General features: G+C 39.4%; 1 gene segment (V, D, J or C); it reads right to left on the bottom strand.

The window, feature by feature from the left end:
• Positions 1 to 4,295: 4,295 nt before the first annotated feature.
• Positions 4,296 to 4,931, bottom strand: LOC130875797 (immunoglobulin kappa variable 4-1-like). The segment is given in 2 exon segments: positions 4,296 to 4,699; positions 4,865 to 4,931. Coding segments are annotated over 2 exon segments (471 nt in total).
• Positions 4,932 to 20,211: the final 15,280 nt, after the last annotated feature.

Here is a 20,211-nt window from a genome sequence, read left to right as displayed (position 1 = left end):
TACACCCAGACCCACAGAGGACCTGGGTCAGGCTTACTCCCTCATAGGTTTCAGACTCATGCTCAGACCAATAGAGGTTTCTGGTTCCTGACTATTTCCTTTGATGTCCCAGACCAATGTCCAGACCCATAAAGTTCCTGGCTCAGGACTACTCCCTCTGAGGTTTAAGACTCACACCTGAACCCACAGAGACCTCTGGTTCCTACTCCCTCAGAGGTCCCAGGTTCATGTCCAGATTCACAGAGATCCTGGCTCAGGCCTAGTTCCTTCGAGGTCTAAGTCTCATGTTCTTGGATTAGGTCAACTAACTTAAAAGTCCCAGATTCATGTCTGGACTCTCAGCAGTCTCTAGCTCTGGCTTATTCATTCAGTGGTTGTAGAAGGAGTGGTGGGCCGCTTCCCGCCACCTGGCTAGCTTTACCCCAAATAATTACACAGAAACTGTATTCTTTTAAACACTGCTTGGGCCATTAGTTTCAGCCTCTTACTGGCTAACTCTTACCACTTGTTTTAACCCATTTCTGATAATGTGTATAGCACCACGAGGTGGCTTACCAGGGAGGATCTTAACCTGCATCCATCTTGGAGAGGAGAGCTATGGTGACTTCCTGAATCTGCTCCTTTCTCCTGAATCTGTTCTGTCTACTCTGCCTACCTAATTTTCTGTCCTATCAGGGCCAAGACAGTTTCTTTATTAACCAATGAAAGTAACACATAGACCCTCCTCCATCAAGTGGTCGCTCCCCTGTACCTGTTTCTAGGGAGTTCTCTGTCTCAGGTCTGCTCTGGCCCAGGTTTCTGGCTCATTCTTGGTCTGCCGATGTCCCTAGACTGGATGTGCTCCACTTCCATTAAGATTGCTTTCTCAGGCCTCAGACTATATTTCATTACTATATTTCATTTTCTTTTTTTTCTTTCTTTCTTACTTTCTTTCTTTCTTTCTTTTCTTCTTCTTCTTTTTCTTCCTTCTTCTTCTTCTTCTTCTTCTTCTTCTTCTTCTTCTTCTTCTTCTTCTTCTTCTTTTTGAGACAAGGTTTCTCTGTAGCTTTGGTGCCTGTCCTAGAACTAGCTCTTGTAGAACAGGCTAGCCTCAAATTCATGATATCTGCCTGCCTCTGCTCCTAAGTGCTGGGATTAAAGGCATATGCCACCAACGCCCAGCTGTTTCTTCATTTTAAAACTTGATGCAGGATATTCTTACTTCTGTTTTATTGAGTCTTATGATGATGTCTTTGTTCTCGGTGAAAGGAAAAGTACGAGTTTAGGACCCACAAGACCAAGTTCTCAGCACAAAGGAAAAGTCTTTACTTCAGAGGAACAGAGGTCAGGGAACAAGGGAAAATAGAGGAGACAGAGGAAGGGGGAGGAGAGAAATGAAAACAAGGAAAGGGGGCATAGTATTTGTCTTAGAAAGAAAAAGGACTGCCACTCATTAGAGAGACATGACATAGAACATAGTAAAATTGTAGTTTATGAACAATTGTAGAAACCTGGTGTTAGGATGAGGTGCTTAATCTTATTTGGAAATGTTAATTAGGAAAATCAGTGGGGGCTTTTGATTGCTGGCTTTTGATATTCTGATAGCTTTACTTTAGAAGTCAGTCTCAATAGAAGGAACTAGACAAATAAGCAAATAGACCTTGAGGAAGCGTTTCAGGAATGTAAACTAATGGTTGTTAGCAATACAGAAAATTGGGAAGAATTGCATGAGTAATATGCTTGAATAGGCTATGTGCCTTCACTGAGTGTTGTATTATTTTAATTTAACATTTCAATTGTGATGTTTCCCTTGCTAAGTTATTTGGCTGTGTTGTTGACTGTTTTCTCCATTTTGCTTAACTTTGCCTATATGTCATCAGCCTTCCTCCCTACATCTTTGTCTGAATAAATTCTTTTGTTTTTATCTTTTATTGTAATTGATCATTTTATGAGTACATTTTTAAAATCTTCACACAACCTTTTATCTTTTTCAGATCTCTTATTTGAATCCTTCACTGAAAGATTATCCTTTGGGACATCATTTTTTACTTGATTTTTGATAATTTCTGTGTATGACTCATACCTGTTGGCTTAAGTACCTTTTATATTTATGTGAGGCTTTTGTAACCTTAGCATGCTATACTCAAGGGATCACTACCCAGAAACATTTAGAGAACTATGCAGCTTTTGGGAATGTGGAGATCTCCAGAAACTTTCTGTAGTTTGTTGCACTTGTTCCCTGCCAGATTTCCAAAATACATGTTCAATATTTCTTAATGAAAATATGGACATGATTAGTTATTATATGGTTCACATAGGAACAAAAAATACCCCCTCCTAATAAAACACTAAACTCTATTCATTGACTGTAAGAGAACATCTGTTGGCACAAAGTTATATCAACCATTAGAGTGAATGGAAGGATATCAGTCTCCACAGTCAAAAATCAGATAGAGAAACTTCTGAAGGAGAAGTGGTCCCAGAATCAAAGGCAATATATATTATAATTTCCATCGTTTTCAGATTCTAAATATGTCCATATGAGTGCATGAGTGTTTTGTGCAAATATGTGTAAATGTACTCTGTATACATGTCTATCTATGTGTATATGTGTTTGTGGGTGTAGGTAGGTATGAGCGGCAGGAGGTATAGGCATGTGTGAATGTATATATATGAGACACAGTGATAAATGTAGAAGAGGAACTAAGGGAAGAAGAGATAACAGGAGAGGGAAGAAGAAATGGGGAAGTTTTGTGGGTAGAGTAAAAAACATATGATTTACTGGGGAAAATTCCTGCTTATAAGAAAATTGAGTAAAAAACTCATGTACAATAATGGAACTTCCTGAGGCAACACATTTCTCACTCTAAGCTTTATTATAGGGCTATAGTAATGAAAACACCTTGGTACTGGTATAAAAACAAATGGGTTGACTAATAGAACCAAACTGAAGTCCCTGATATTAATCCACATATCTCTGAATATCTGATTCTTAACAAAGAAGCTAACATTAGACAATGGAAAAAGGAAGCATCCTCAACAAATGGTACTGACATAACTGGATGTCACCATGCAGAAGAATGCAAGTAGACCCATATCTATCTGCATGCACAAAATCAAGTCCAAATGGATTAAAGACTTCAACTGAACTGCATAAAAGAGAAAGTGGGAAGTAGCCTTGAATTCATGGGCAACAGAGACGACTTCCTAAATATAACGTCAGTAGCACAGACACTGAGAAAAACAATTAATCAATGGGACCTCTTGTATATGAAAAGATCCTATAAAGCAAAGGAAAAAGTCATTAATACAAAACAACAGCTAACCCCACATCAGACAGAACATTAATCTCCAATATACAGATCTCAAGAAACCAGACATAAAAATACCAAATTATCTAATTAGCAAATGGGATACACATCTAAAAAGAGAATTCTCAACAGAATAATAGCAAATGGCTGAAAGACCCTTAAGGAATTGCCCAATATCATTAGCCATCAGGGAAATGAAAATCAAAACGACTCTGAGATACCGTCTTACATCTGTCAGAATGGCTAAGCTCAAAAACACCAATGATAGCTCATGTGGTAGAGGATGTGGAGTAAGAGTAGCACTCCTCCATTGCAATGCAGATGTGAATGCAAATTTTTACAGCCTCTTTGGAAATAAGTAAAATAAATTTATTTCAATTAAAGATTTTAAGGGGCAGAAAGATCCATCAGAGGGCAACATTTGCCAACAAGCCTGATGTCATAACTGACTTTGATTCCCAGACCCAAATGACAAAAAATCAATATAGTTCAAGTGTCCTCTGATGTCCACACTATGCCATGTCAAATCTGTACCTAGAAACATGCCCACACATACACACAGACAAACAAATCCATATTCACAAGGACACAGAAAAAACTTCTCAATTAACTAAAATGTAATAAAAAGAAAATAATTTATGGAAAGGGAAAGAAAAAGAAACAGAAGAAATAGACACCAGAAAGGAAATAAAAAAGTACCACAGAATTCAGTAAAAGAGCAATAAACATTTTTACTAGGACCTCCAAACTGCTACCATCATTATTACTTCTGCACATATAGTCTTATGTTCAACACTGAAATTCAGAATTATAAAAATAAACCCCACATATTCAAGCAGCAAAGCTTGTGTTAATGTGTTACAGAAGGAATAGAAAGATAATGCTGAATTCTTATTTACATTTTCATTTAAAAGTTTTTTCATATTTAAAAATATGAGAGGGATTGAAACCATTGTTTTTGGTGGGCTCTTCAAACTTTTTCACCACTGTTTGAACACATTAGTCTCAGTCAGCGGGGGAGCATATGCAGGTCCAGGACTGTGTGGTGCAGCCAGCTGGTGAGAATCTCAGAGAGGTTTTTGTTGGAGGCTGAAGCACTGTGGGAGGATAGGTGTAGTGCTGCTGACAGTAGTAATCTGCCAGATCTTCAGCCTGAACACTGCTGATGGTGAGAGTGAAATCTGTCCCAGATCCACTTCCTGTGAAGCGATCAGGGACCCCAGTGTACCGAGTGGATGCCAAGTAGATCAGTAGTTTAGGAGCCTGCTCTGGTTTCTGCTGGTACCAAGCCAAGTAGTTAGTACTACCAGATGAAAGACTCTGACTGGACTTGCAGCTGATGGTGACCTTCTCCCCTGCTGACACAGCCAAGGAGGATGGAGACTGGGTCATCACAATATCTGCACAGGCACCTGCAATCAGCAATAAAAACAATGATGCATAATATGAAAAAAATTGAATTTAATATCTTTGCAATATCATATTTTCAGAGTATTATTGTGTAAGACAAATTCTATCATTACACATATTGTAAATATCTTATATACAAAGAAGTGACTCTAAAAAGATTACAATATTTTTGAATTTCTTACCAGACACCAAGAGCAGCAGGGACAGGATAACCTGGGTTTGTGACACCATGTTGATCCCCCTGCCTGTCAGTTCTCAGTGAAAAGGCTTGGTTTATAAATTCTAGGTGGTTGGACTGAGTTGGAGGAGCCTATGCAAAGCAGTTAGCAAATATCTAAGAAAATGTGTGGGCAGTATATGTGAGTAGCTGGTGTCAATGAACAGGCAAAAATAACAACATGGGGAATATGAGCAATCACTGAATGATATCAACTTACAACACTCAAACAGAAATCTCTTAGGCATGCTAATGACAACTTTGGTTTAAAATCCACAGTACTTTTAAATCAGTTTGATTTGCAGAATGTTAGAAAGCTACCTAAGATTAACAATACTATGGAAGTGATAAATTATGCTCAAAAAATCACAACCAAAGGGACTTAGAGTAAAAAAAAAATGATGAAGAAAGGAAAGACAGAGAGAGAATGGAGGTTAAATTTAATCATGTTATTCTATATTTAAAACTAAACTTAATAGAGGACAATGAACAGTGCCACCAACACTGTACTCCAGGTTCTCGACTCAAAAAAGTGAAGCCCAGAATTCACTCTCTAAAAATCCTGTTGAACATTAAGATTGAGATGAGAGAATCTTAAATCTCAAGCAATGGTACATCCTGCAGAAACAAATAAGTGTCATCTGCACAACTTAGGGAATTGAAACAATATGATAAATTGTGGGAAACAGAAGAGGAAGAAAACAAACTTGATTTTTTTTTCAAAATTCATTGTTGTAGACCAATAATTGCCAGGAGTGTTTATTCCATAATGCATTTTCTAAGATTATTTACAAATCAGCAGTATTGTAAGACGGTGAAAATAGTCTTTCTGACATAGTGAACACTAAAAATCCTCTCCGGAAGGGAACACTGTCATCTTAAATCAAGCAGTAATTTTACAGAGATGAAGAGACCGTGGCACCAGAGACTGAAGCTATACAAAGAAAAAGATGTTTGGGTATGAATGAAAATCAGAAGACATAACATATTTCACAGAACATATCTGGCTGGACTTCAGGTTGGTGAACTCTGAAAGGACATATAAGAAGTAAATTATAAAGTCAGTATTATGTGTAAAGTACAAGAAACAGAAAAATAAATAAATAAAACATCAAGTCAAGACATTGGAATCATATCTCAGACATCAGATCTGGAGAGACATAATAAGGAGAATTATATATTTGAGATCAGCCTGGGGCACAAGTTCTAGGCCAATCTAACCTGTGCATGGAGACGATCTTTCAAAATGTGTTTTATTAATCAAGTGCTTACAAGGCACTTTAGGCATTTGATATCTAAATCAAAGTAGTTTTCTAACATTAACATGTTAGCATTAAGCCAAGATTATTATTGAAAATTAAATATACATTTAAGTGACATGTATTTCCAACTTATCTTCATTAATTATATAATTTTATAAATCTACTTTTCATGTACAAAATGTTAAATTATTTCTGAAAAGCATATTTCAATTTCTTTGTCAATTTGTAACATCATCATATGAGAGAGATAAACAACATGTGAATTAACAAAATTCCCAGTCTCAAGGTCAAAAATATGACAGATTAGTAAGTCTGCTTCAGGCAGTTTCTAAAAATATGACATGTTGTAATAAGAGCGGCGGAGCTGCGTCCCCAGCACCCGGCCGCCTGCATGGCTTTACCTGAAATAATTACACAGAAATTGTATTCTTTTAATCACTGCCTGGCCCATTAGTTCCAGCCTCTTATTGGCTAACTCTTACATATTGATCTAACCCATTTCTAATATTCTGTGTAGTACCACGAGCTGGCTTACCAGGAAAGATCTTAACCTGCGTCTGTCTGGAGTGGGAGAATCATGGCGACTCACTGACTCGGCTTCTTTCTTCCAGCATTCTGTTCTGTCTACTCCACCCACCTAAGGGTTGGCCTATCAAATGGGCCTAGGCAGTTTCTTTATTAATTAACCAATGAAAGCAACAGATTAATACAAGACCCACCTCCATCATTTCCCCTTTTTCTGTTTAAACAAAAAAGAAAGGCTTTCACTTTAACATAGTAAGATTACATATAGCAAAACAGTTATCAAGCAAGAATTACAGTTACAATATTTATATCTATTTTATCTTTTATCATAACTAAGGAAAACTATAATTATAACTAACCATTCTTCAACTCCATCAAAGACTCCAGAAGGATATAATATTACCTAAGCAAACAAGAGATACAAAACTCTAGAAATGACAGAGACATCTCACTGCCTGGACAGTCACCCAAAGTTCTTTTGTACTGTTGGGGCATCCATCTTCAGCCTTCAGGCCCATAGTATCCAGCAGACATTTTCATCAAGCAGGAAATTCCAAAGACAGTTCAGTCACTTTTTGCTGTGTCCTGCAGAATGTCTCGCAGACTCTTTTATGAGTCAGGAACCCCAAAAAACCATCTCACCTTTAGGCAAGTTCAGCAGTCCTCTTTCTGCGGGTTCTCTGTGTCCAGTTTATACAACAGTCCAGGCAAGAGCAGTTTCTTGCCCAAATGGCTATCAAACTCCTTAAGGAGCCTCTTCGATGCCCATCATCCTCTTGAAGTAGATTGGTGCTGTCAGGAGCAGACGTGTCTCATTGTCATGAAAAGCCCTAAGCTATTAAAACATTAAATGCCATGTTCTGTAGTCTTTGAAAGATATGAAGAATGCCTAATTGAAATATATCTCTATATATCTAGAAAATCTAACGTGACTACAAGCTTGACTATTATTTATGATTATCCATTAGCAACCTATATTTCCTAATTATACATTACATTTTTAAATGAACTACACAATCACAATACCTTAATCAAGATCAGAAATACATATATATATATATATATATAACAAAATTGACCTTAAAATCTATAGCAATGCAAATTATTCATATCTATATCATATCCCCCTTTAAATGTAAAAGAATATTCATAAACAATATTTGGGAATATGGGCACAGTTTTTTTCTTTTTTTTATGCAAGAAATCATCATATTCTTTATTTTCCACCCCAATTTTTCTTGTTTGTATTTTACTTTTAACTCCGAAAATGTTCTACTTTTATATTTAAAAAGATTTTATATAATGTGTTTTTTTTTCTCCTTTTTTTTTTATTCTTTTTTACTTAAAATTTCCAACTGCTCCCCGTTTCCCATTTCCCTCCCCCTCCTCCCACATATTGCCCCCTCCCCCTGTTCCCCTCCCCCTATCCCCACTCCACTTCTCCTCCCCCTAGTCCACTCCCCCTCCCTCTCGATACTGAAGAGCAGTCCAAATTCCCTGCTCTACATGAAGACCAAGGTCCTCCCACTTCTATCTAGGTCCAGGAAGGTGAGCATCCAAACAGGCTACGCTCCCACAAAGCCAGTTCATGTATTAGGATCGAAACCTAGTGCCATTGTCCTTGGCTTCTCATCAGCCTTCATTGTCCGCCTTGTTCAGAGAGTCCAGTTTCAACCCATGCTTATTCAGTCCCAGTCCAGCTGGCCTTGGAGAGCTCCCAATAGATCAGTTCCACTGTCACAGTGGGTGGGTGCACCCCTCGTGGTCCTGACTTCCTTGCTCATGTTCTCCCTCCTTCTGCTCCTCATTTGGACCTTAAGAGCTCAGACGGTTGATCCAAATTGGGTCTCTGTCTCTCTCGATCCATCGCCAGATGAAAGTTCCTGTGCCATTCTCCTTGGCCTCTCGTCAGCTCTCATTGTCCACCACATTAAGAGAGTCCGGTTTTATCCCATGTTTTTTTCAGTAGCAGTCCAGCTGGCCTTGGTGAGCTCCCAATAGATCGGCCCCCCTGTCTCAGTGGTTGGGTGCACCCCTCATGGTCCTGACTTCCTTGTTCATGTTCTCTCTCCTTCTGCTCCTCATTATAACCTTGGGAGCTCAGTCCGGTGCTCCAGTGTGGGTCTCTGTCTCTATCTCCATCCATCGCTAGATGAAGGTTCTATGGCGATATGCAAGATATTCATCAGTATGATTATAGGATAGGTTCATTTCAGGTTCCCTATCCTCAGGTGCCCCAATGAGCTAACTGGGGACATTGCCCTGGGCTTCTGATAGCCATTCCAGGTTCAAGTCTCTTGCCAACCCTTAGGTGGCTCCCTTAACTAAGGTATGAGTTTCCCTGCTCCCCCATCCAACCTTCCTTTACCCCCAATCACCCCGATTCCCCCAGTTCCCCTCATCCTCTCCTTCACACTTTTCTCTCCCCATCTCCCCTCATCCCCATCCCACCCCACCCCCCAAGATTCCCATTTTTTGCCCATCAATCTTGTCTATTTCCCATAGCTGGGAGGATATCTATATGTTTTTCCTTGGGTTTACCCTCTTGTTTAGCTTCTTTAGGATCACAAATTATAGACTCAGTGGCCCCTATGCATGGCTAGAAACCAATTATGAGTGAGTACATCCCATGATCTTCTTTTTGGGTCTGGGTTACCTCACTCAGGATCGTATTTTCTATTTCCATCCATTTGCATGCAAAATTCGAGAAGTCATTGTTTTTTACCGCAGAGTAGTACTCTAATGTATATATATTCCACACTTTCTTCATCCATTCTTCTATTGAAGGGCATCTAGGTTGCTTCCAGGTTCTGGCTATTACAAATAATGCTGCTATGAACATAGTTGGACAAATGCTTTTGTCATATGCTAGGGCATCTCTTGGGTATATTCCCAAGATTGCTATTGCTGGGTCCAGGGGTAGGTTGATCCCAATTTTTCTGAGAAACCGCCACACTGATTTCCAAAGTGGTTGCACAAGTTTGCAGTCCCACCAGCAATGGATGAGGGTACCCCTTTCTCCACAACCTCTCCAGCAAAGGCTATCCTTGGTGTTTTTGATTTTAGCCATTCTGACAGGTGTAAAATGATATCTCAAAGTTGTTTTGATTTGCATTGCTCTGATCGCTAAGGAGGTTGAGCATGACCTTAAGTATCTTTTGGCCATTTTAACTTCTTCTGATGAGAATTCTCTGTTCAGTTCAGTGCCCCATTTTTTAATTGGGTTAATTATCCTTTTAAAGTCTAGTTTCTTGAGTTCTTTATATATTTTGGAGATCAGACCTTTGTCTGTAGCGGGGTTGGTGAAGATCTTCTCCCAGTCAGTAGGCTGCCTTTTTGTCTTAATGACAGTGTCCTTTGCTTTACAGAAGCTTCTCAGTTTCAGGAGGTCCCATTTATTCAATGTTGCCCTTAATGTCTGTGCTGCTGGGGTTATACATAGGAAGCGATCTCCTGTGCCCATATGTTGTAGGGTACTTCCCATTTTCTCTTCTCTCAGGTTCAGTGTGTTCAGATTGATATTGAGGTCTTTGATCCATTTGGACTTGAGTTTTGTGCATGGTGATAGATATGGGTCTATTTTCATTCTTCTACAGGTTGACATCCAATTGTGCCAGCACCATTTGTTGAAGATGCTTTCTTTCTTCCATTGTATACTTTTAGCTCCTTTATCGAAAATTAGTTGTTCATAGGTTTGTGGGTTAAAATCCGGGTCTTCTATACGATTCCATTGGTAGACTGCTCTGTTTTTATGCCAGTACCACGCTGTTTTCATTACTGTAGCTCTGTAATAGAGTTTGAAGTCAGGGATGGTAATGCCTCCAGAAGTTCCTTTATTATATAAGATTGTTTTGGCTATCCTGGGTTTTTTGTTTCTCCATATAAAGTTGATTATTGTCCTTTCAAGATCTGTGAAGAATTTTGATGGGATTTTAATGGGGATTGCATTGAATCTATAGATTGCCCTTGGTAGAATTGCCATTTTTACTATGTTGATCCTCCCAATCCAGGAGCAAGGGAGATCCTTCCATTTTCTGGTATCCTCTTCAATTTCTTTCTTCAATGCCTTAAAGTTCTTGTCAAATAGATCTTTCACTTCCTTGGTTAGAGTTACCCCAAGATAGTTTATGCTTGTGGCTATCGTGAAAGGTGATGATTCTCTTATTTCCCTCTCTGCTTCCATATCCTTTGTGTATAAGAGGGCGACTGATTTTTTGGAGTTGATCTTGTATCCTGCCACATTACTAAAGGCGTTTATCAGCTGTAGGAGTTCTTTGGTGGAGTTTTTGGGGTCGCTCATGTACACTATCATATCATCTGCAAATAATGCAAGTTTAACTTCTTCCTTTCCAATTTGAATCCCCTTTATCCCCTTATGTTGTCTTATTGCTATTGCTAAAACTTCGAGAACTATATTGAAGAGGTATGGAGAGAGTGGACAGCCTTGGCGTGTTCCTGATTTTAGTGGGATGGCTTTAAGTTTCTCTCCATTTAATTTGATATTAGCTGTCGGCTTGCTGTATATAGCTTTAATTAAATTTAGGTATGACCCTTGTATCCCTAATCTCTCCAAGACTTTTATCATAAAGGGATGTTGAATTTTGTCAAATGCTTTTTCAGCGTCTAATGAAACGATCATATGGTTTTTTTCTTTCAGTTTATTTATATGATGGATTACATTGATAGACTTGCGTATGTTAAACCAGCCCTGCATCTCTGGTATGAAGCCTACTTGATCATAATGGATAATTTTTCTAATGTGTTCTTGGATTCGGTTTGCCAGAATTTTGCTGAGGATTTTTGCATCGATGTTCATGAGTGAGATTGGCCTGTAATTTTCTTTCTTGGTTGGGTCTTTGTGTGGTTTTGGTATCAGAGTTACTGTAGCTTCATAAAAGGAATTTGGCAATGACTCTTCTGTTTCTATATTGTGAAATACCTTAAGGAGTATAGGTATTAGGTCTTCTTGGAAGTTCTGGTAGAATTCCTCTTTGAATATGGGCACAGTTTTTTTCTATCCAAACTGCTTCCTGCTGAATGGGGGTGCTGTATTCAGATCTTTCATGGTGTAACCTGTGTGTCAGGGTCATCTCAGTCGGCAGTTGAATGAAGTAATTTTGAGAAGGTGTTCACAGCAACCTTTCAGGAGGGCGTGGTCTATCATACCATATTGGGATAGACGCAATCCACAGAGTCTCATCCTCTGTGAAAACAAAAGAAAGAAGACCCTCTCCAAAGCATCATATCCTTAGACCCATATTCTGAAATCATAATACCCTTATATCCATTCTGGTTTAGCTTGGCAGCCCATATAATGAAATGTCTCTCTGCAGTTAGCTCCTTTACAGTCAAAAATTTTAAAGAAAACACAATAATACAAAGAATCCAGACTCTCTGTGAATTTTCCATTTTTAAGTGGCTTATTTTTCTTTATTTCTTTTAATCTATAACTATCTGTACTCTGTCTCTTTAAAGACTTTACCCTTTTTTAAGACATTAACTTTATTCTTTATATGTATATATTTTTCTCTCTCTCAAGCCTATGTACATTCATCCAACAGTGTCTGAATCAGTTCTATTGTGAATCTGTAATTTTTTTACTATCCAGGAGCATTTCTTAAAATGTTAAGCACTTCTTAAAAACTTAAGTTGCACCATGTACAGATAATATGGTACCACCTGTGTCCTGCTCAGTCCAAACCTTAACTGCACTGTTATTATGGTAATTATGGTACTTCCTGCCTGAGACCAGCACAGTTCAGCATGGCAGAGCTGAGTTGCTCCTGCCTCAGAGCCATTTGGTGCTCCTAAGCCACACACAGTTCCAGGCACACAGCAGTCCACATTGTCATCAAGCAAGCCATAGCACTTTACTCCAAATGATCCATTCAAAAGCTCTGTCTCCAGCAGGAGCCAGACAGAGATCGCGATGGCGGCACAGCCCAGAAAGCCGGCATTTTAAAACAGCCAGTTTTTTCCTGCTGGTGAGTCAGGACAATTTCTTTGGGGCACGCAACCCACAAACAGCAAAAAGCTGTCTTAAATTCTCTCTGTGTCCTTTTTAAGCCCTCTCAGCTTTTATGTGGAGTTCATTACCACGTTAGGTGCCACTCTGTTGTAATAAGAGCGGCGGGGCTGCGTCCCCGGCACCCGGCCGCCTGCATGGCTTTACCTGAAATAATTACACGGAAACTGTATTCTTTTAAATACTGCCTGGCCCATTAGTTCCAGCCTCTTATTGGCTAACTCTTACATATTGATCTAACCCATTTCTATTATTCTGTGTAGTACCACGAGCTGGCTTACCAGGAAAGATCTTAACCTGTGTCTGTCTGGAGTGGGAGAATCATGGCGACTCACTGACTCAGCTTCTTTCTTACAGCATTCTGTTCTGTCTACTCCACCCACCTAAGGTTTGGCCTATCAAATGGGCCTAGGCAGTTTCTTTATTAATTAACCAATGAAAGCAACAGATTAATACAAGACCCACCTCCATCAATGACAGATGAATAAATGCTCCTGTCAGTGTCTAACAAGATGTGCCATGCTCTCAATCTTTGCAGAACTTTGTACTTTGCTTTGTATCAGCTGAAATGGGATCAGACTTTGGTTTCATGTCATTTACTGCTGATCATTCAAATAGAACACACAGGGACTGAGTCTTACAAATTCAAATTCTCCTGCAATTAAACATGTATTTTCACAGTATGTAAAGGGGATCACAGAAAATAAAAGGACACAATATTCATGATCTTTTATGTATAGTAGAACATACAAAGAATGTTTAGTTACTCCTTTTCTCAAAAATCCAGTGTCCAACCTTGTGCATTAGAATCCTTAGGCTGTTATTAAATGTGAACAAACTACAAACCTACTGGCTGAAAACAACAGAGATTAATTGGTCACAGCTTTGGAGCCAGGAAGTCAGATGTTGATTATCTTGACCTCATGGGACACAGGACCCTCTTCCATAGACTCCACACTAAATAAACATGTAGGGAAGTCATAGTTCATCCTCAAAACCAGCATAATGGGGGCTGAGGATCTTGTCATTTAATAAGGTATAAAAGTCATGCAATCTCAACAAAGTGTGATAAAGACTAAAATGGAACCCTCCCTATTTAGCTGGTCCTCCTGATACCACATGTTACTTATCTTTGGAATATCATAGACAACTGCCTAAAATTGTGTGAGAAGAAGAACAATAGAAAAACAAGTAACAGGTAGTTTTTGCCCCATGGGAAACACAACTTCATCCAGGCAAATGCTAAATGGGGCTTTCAGCTCCACCATCTTCAGCATGGCAATATGGAGGAAAATAATGAACATTATCCAATCTCTTCTAAATAAATAGTAAGAATGGAAGTAAAAGAAGCTCCTGAACATCAATAACTTGTGCTCTTCTGAAGTTAGTTAGTGACTTCTAGATAATCTTCTGTGGCTTTTAGTATCTCCCAATTTGGCATGGAGATAGAAATCAATGCAAAATCATAAATATCATTTCATTTCAATGATGAATTAAAAAGAAATCATAAAATTGACTACAAATGGTGGTAAAACAGGACAGGAAGAGCAAGCAGTATATGCTGCTGGAGGGACTGCAAACTGATACACAGTCACTATGAAATTCAATATGTCGATGCCTCAAGAAAACATGAACTTATTATATGATTTAGTTACTTCTGCACTATGTATTTTCCAGAACAAATGTAAATCAGCTTGAAAGAGATATGCTTCCACACCCATGTTTATTTTTGCACTACTTACAACAATAAGAATTTAAATTAACTCAGTGTCTATCAACAGATGAATGGACTTTAAAAAGGCACAAATGTGCAAGAAAATTTATTCAGCTATAATAAAAATGAATCTCCCCCTGGACCCAGCAATACCACTCTTGGGCATATACCCAAGAGATGCCCTATCATATGACAAAAGCATTTGTTCAACTATGTTCATAGCAGCTTTATTTGTAATAGCCAGAATCTGGAAGCAACCTAGATGTCCTTCAATGGAAGAATGGATGAAGAAAGTGTGGAATATATACACATTAGAGTACTACTCTGTGGTAAAAAAAACAATGACTTCTCAAATTTTGCATGCAAATGGATGGAAATAGAAAACACTATCCTGAGTGAGGTAACCCAGACACAAAAAGAAGATCATGGGATGTACTCACTCATAATTGGTTTCTAGCCATGGATAGGGGCCACTGAGTCTATAATTTGTGATCCTAAAGAAGCTAAATAAGAGGGTGAACCCAAGGAATAACATATAGTTATCCTCCTGGCTATGGGAAGTAGACAAGATTGCCGGGCAAAAAATTGGAATCTTCGGGGTGGGGTGGGATGGGGGTGGGGGGAGATGGGGAGAGAAAAGTGAGAAGGAGAGGATGGGGGGATCTTGGGGATACGGGATGATTGGGGATAAAGGAAGGTTGGATAGGGGAGCAGGGAAGCACATATCTTAGTTAAGGGAGCCACCTAAGGGTTGGCAAGGGACTTGAACCTGGAGTGGCTACCAGGTACCCAGGGCAATGTCCCCAGTTAGTTCCTTGGGAAGCTGAGGATAGGGAACCTGAAATGACCCTATCCTATAACCATACTGTTGAATATCTTGCATATCACCATAGAACCTTCATCTAGCGATGGATGGAGATAGAGACAGAGACCCGCACTGGAGCACCAGACTGAGCTCCCAAGGTCCCATTGAGGAGCAGAAGGAGGGAGAACATGAATAGGGAGGTCGGGACCACGAGGGGTGCACCCACCCAATGAGACAGTGGGGCTGATCTATTGGGAGCTCACCAGGGCCAGCTGGACTGTGACTGAAAAAGCATGGGATAGAACTGGACTCTCTGAACATGGCAGACAATGAGAGCTGATGAGAGGCCAAGGACAATGGCATGGGGTTTTGATCCTACTTCATGTTCTGGCTTTGTGGGAGCCTAGCCAGTTTGGATGTTCACCTTCCTAGACCTGGATGGAGGGGGGAGGACCTTGGACTTTCCACAGGGCAGGGAACCCTGACTGCTCTTTGGACTGGAGAGGGAGGAGAAGAGGAATTGGGGGAGGGGGAGAGGTGCGGGAGGAGGGGGAGGGAAATGGGAGGCGGGGAGGAGGTGTAAATTTTTTTCCAAAAAATAAAACAAAGGAATTAAAAAAAAGAACCTCATTAATTTGTTATTTTTTTATCTTTGGTTCATCATATACATTTGTTTCATAAAAGACTCTGTGTATAATACTTATTTTTCTGTGTTTGGAGATATAGTTCAACCAACATCTTGTGGTACACGCTAAATAGTAGTAATCTTAAGATCTTCTATACCCTTGATATCCTTACTGCATATTCACCAGTAATTGTGACAGCAATTGGACAAAGTAGATCATTATTTTAATCCTGACACTAGCAATTGAGTCAGAATATTTGCAAAGTGACAATAATCATGCAAAACTTTGTGACATGAAATTTCAAAAAAAAATTGTATCAACAAATTCACTGGGCATACAGTGAGATATTTTTAAGTATCCAGAACAGAATGCTGACTTAGAAACACCTTGATTAACCTGTGAGAGCCTGAGAAGAGGGCCCAGACATGCTGTGCTCAGTTTGTAGGTACTGAGATTATAAATTGCTGAGTTTGTGATAACTTCTTGTGTAGCAGTAGGAAAGTCATACAACACAGTTTCACTATCCAGAGCTAGGACTGTAATCTTGAAAAATTCAAAGATGGTTATCAGAAGGTATTGCTAAGGATCATTTTGTTTATCTTTTTTACTCTACATAGGAAGGTTGCAAAAGCCCAAAAGGAGGTTCATGAAGTAAAGTTTCTACCTTGCACTCCTGGATCTCTTGAGACCTATACCTGTAATGGGAGAGCAACCAGAACACAAAAAGGATCATAGGTGTGGTGCCATTTAATATATCAGTCACGGTGAAGAGGCTGATGGGTTGCAAACTGAGGGAGCAGTTTCAGTGTGACTGTCTTCTAAGTAGTGATTTCCAGGTCAACTCAGGATATGTAGGAATACATTATATCCTTCCACTTAAGAAGACAGTAAAAATTGAAGGAAGGTAAAAGAAAATGTGGTCACATTGGGTAAGATATTAAAAAGAAAGATGTGAATATAGGATAAGAGTAAAGAAGAGCTAAGTAGTCTAAGCCTGTAAATAAGCACCTGTGATGGACCCAAAAATACTGATCAGGAGCTAAGCAGTAAATCAGTTGCAGGAGGGTGGCTTGTGTGATCTGTTGAAGAGGGACTTTTGAAATCTTAGTAAAGAAGATGTGGAAATGTGACCTTAGGCTGAGGATGTCAACTTGTGTCTGCAAGACAAGTAACATTCTTCAATACTCAAAGCTCTTATTGTAACGACGTAAATGAATGCAGACAGATTATAAAAATATATACAGCTTTAATGGGGAAATAGACTTACAGGACCACAGGTTCCCGCGGAGAACAGGAAAGCAGAAAAAAAGGGGCTGCTGGGATCATGCCTGGCAGATTTATCAGTAAACATTAGCCCGAGGCAAACATGCCCCCTAATGGGTGGGGTTTATCCCTACATCTTATATTGAGCAACTGAGGAACATTTGCAGTAAATTTTAAATGATTGTTTAGTCAATTTTTTGAACTTAAAAACTGTGCTTTTAAAATAGTAGCAGGGGGACATTTATTAAGGATGAAAATTTAAAAAATAATTAAATATCCATGGTCAGACAAACACACATGTTTGTTTAAGGAATCTCTCTTTCATAGCCTTACCCCCTCCCCCCCTTTTTTTTAGTTTTTATCGAGACAGGGTTTCTCTGTAGCTTTGGAGCCTGTCCTGGCACTACCTCTTGTAGACCAGGCTGGCCTCGAACTCACAGAGATCCTCCTGCCTCTGCCTCCCAAGTGTTGGGATTAAAGGTGTGTGCCACTACCGCCCGGCTAGGCTCACCCTTTTTATGAATAATCTTTGTATTATAAATCACATAGTGGAGATGTATGGGGACCCAGGTGAGAGACAGAGCTTCAAAAATACTGAGTCTTCTCACCTGAATCCTAGAATAGCAGTACCCACAGCAGGAGAGCAGTTTTATGACCTGGACTAAAGGCTGCTTCCTGGGCTCTGGTAAGGTAAGATGTCTTTAAAGGTGCTCTGAGAAACCTGCACCAGAGCTAATGTCTCAATATGCAAATAATCTTAGAAAAGCTTGACTTGGTGCTCAAAGGACACCAGCTCTTGTGTCATTCTATATCAGTTAGGACAAGCAAAGCATTCAGTGAAGCATTCTAAATGGTGTATACCACGTGGCTTTTTTGCAGGCCTTTTGGAATTGTTATGTTCTATTATTTTGAGGTTCCATGTTGATGGAGGAAGGTCATTGGCTAATAAAGAAACTGCCTTGGCCCATTTGATTGGCCAGCCTTTAGGTGGGTGGAGTAAACAGAACAGAATGCTGGGAGGAAGAGGAAGTGAGCTCATACGCCTTAGCTCTGCTCTCTGGGGCAGACACAATGAAGCAAGCCGCCAGGTCAGACAGGCTGAATCTTTCCCGGTAAGACTGATGCTACACAGATTATTAGAGATGGGTTGATCGGGATATGAGAATTAGCCAGTAAGGGCTAGAGCTAATGGGCCAAGCAGTGTTTAAAAGAATACAGTTTGTGTGTTGTTATTTCGGGGCATAAGCTAGCCAGGCGACCAGAGGCTGGGGTGGCAGGAACGCAGCCCGCAGCTCCCACTACAGAATGGCACCCAGACATGGGGGACTGAATCTACAGAAAGTCTGAGAAAGCTTGTAAAAGAATAGAGTAAAGCATGTTTTTTTGGTAGCAGCAATTTCTCGCGTCTGCTCTGCTTGCTAGAGGCAAGCAAGTGCTCTCATTTAAGAGATGCTTCCTGACTCAGCTTTAGCTGCAAAACCCTCAGCTCTTTTAAGAGGTCCTGCCATGAAACACTTAAAACGGTGTTGGTGAAAAGCTGAAGGCATGCTTTTCGGTTTTCAGCCATAGCAGGAAAAAAGTTGTGCTGTTTTAAAATGCTGACTTTGTGGGCCGTCCTGCCAGGGCAAACTCTGACTCTTTGAGGCAGGAGGTCAGCTACAGAAAGACCATTTGAGTGTTGTAGCTTGTTTGCTGGCAAGGACCTTGAAACACCACAGAGTTGTGGTGATAAAGATGGCTACAGCCGGTACCTCCGCCATGAGGCTGGAAAGCTAAGGAATGGGCTGGATCTAGCTGGCAAAGCCACAGCTTTAGTCCTGCTGATATTGCTTGGTAAATTAAAGGCTTATGTGGTCAGAAAAAGAGAGATATACAGTAAAGAGAGATTCAAAGACAAAGAAAGCCTTTAAATGATTTACAGTGTGTTTAAAAATATATGCAGGCTAAAAGTTAAAGTTCTTAAAAGTAAAAAAGGGAAGGAAGAAAGTAGTTGGGTGTGGTAGTACACACCTTTAATCCCAACACTTGGGAGGCAGAGGGAAATAGACCTCTGTGACTTCAAGGTGTGGTAGCACATGCCTTTAATCCCAACGCCTGGAAGGCAGAGACAGAAGGATCTTTGAGAGTTCAAGGACAGTCTGGTCTACAGAGTTATTCCAGGACAAATATATACAGAGAATATAAAATAAAAGTAAAAATAAACAAAATAGAGGTTAAAATAAAGCGTACAAAGATGGAAAATACACAGAGAATTTTGATACTGTATGCTATTATGCTCTGTTTGAATTGTTTGAATGCTGAGGAAGGAGCAACAGCTGCTAAAAGATATTTGTTTATAAATGCTACTGAACTAATCCAACATAGATATTTTGAAAATACCTTGACTTCAGAATTTGGATCTAAGGATATGATACTTTGGAAAAGAGATTCTTCTTTTGTTTTCACAGATGATGACACCCTGCGGGTTGCTTCCATCCCAATACAGTATGATAGACGACGCCCTCCTGAAAGGTTGCTGTGAACACCTTCAAAAAGTTACTTCACTCAATTGACAACTGAGATGAACCTAGCACACAGGTTGTACCCTGAAATATCTGATTAACAGTGCCCCCATTCAGCAGGAAGCAGTTTGGAGAGAAATAACTACGTCCATATTCCCAAATATTGTTTATAAATGTTCTTTTACATTTAAAGGGGGATATAATAGAGGAATGAATAATTTGCATTAGTATAGATTTTGCTTTATTGATAGAGATTTAAGGTCAATTTTGTTATATGTATATGTATTTCTGATCTTGATTAAGCTATTGTGATTGTGTAGTTCATTTAAAAATGTAACGTATATAGGTTGTTAATAGATAATCATTAATAATAGTCAAGTTTGTAGTCATATTAGTTAGATTTTCTAGATGTACATATATATATATATATATATAATGTTAGATAGGCATTCTTCACATCTTTCAAAGATTAGAGAATATGGCATTTTAAATGATTTACTAACTTAGGGTTTTTCTGACAATGAGACACGTCTTCTCCTGGCAGCACCAATCTACTTCAAGAAGAAGATGGGC

Source organism: Chionomys nivalis, chromosome 1 (genome assembly GCF_950005125.1).
Source record: "Chionomys nivalis chromosome 1, mChiNiv1.1, whole genome shotgun sequence".
In the NCBI taxonomy this organism is placed as follows: domain Eukaryota; kingdom Metazoa; phylum Chordata; class Mammalia; order Rodentia; family Cricetidae; genus Chionomys; species Chionomys nivalis.
This window is presented reverse-complemented; position numbering and strand designations above follow the sequence as displayed.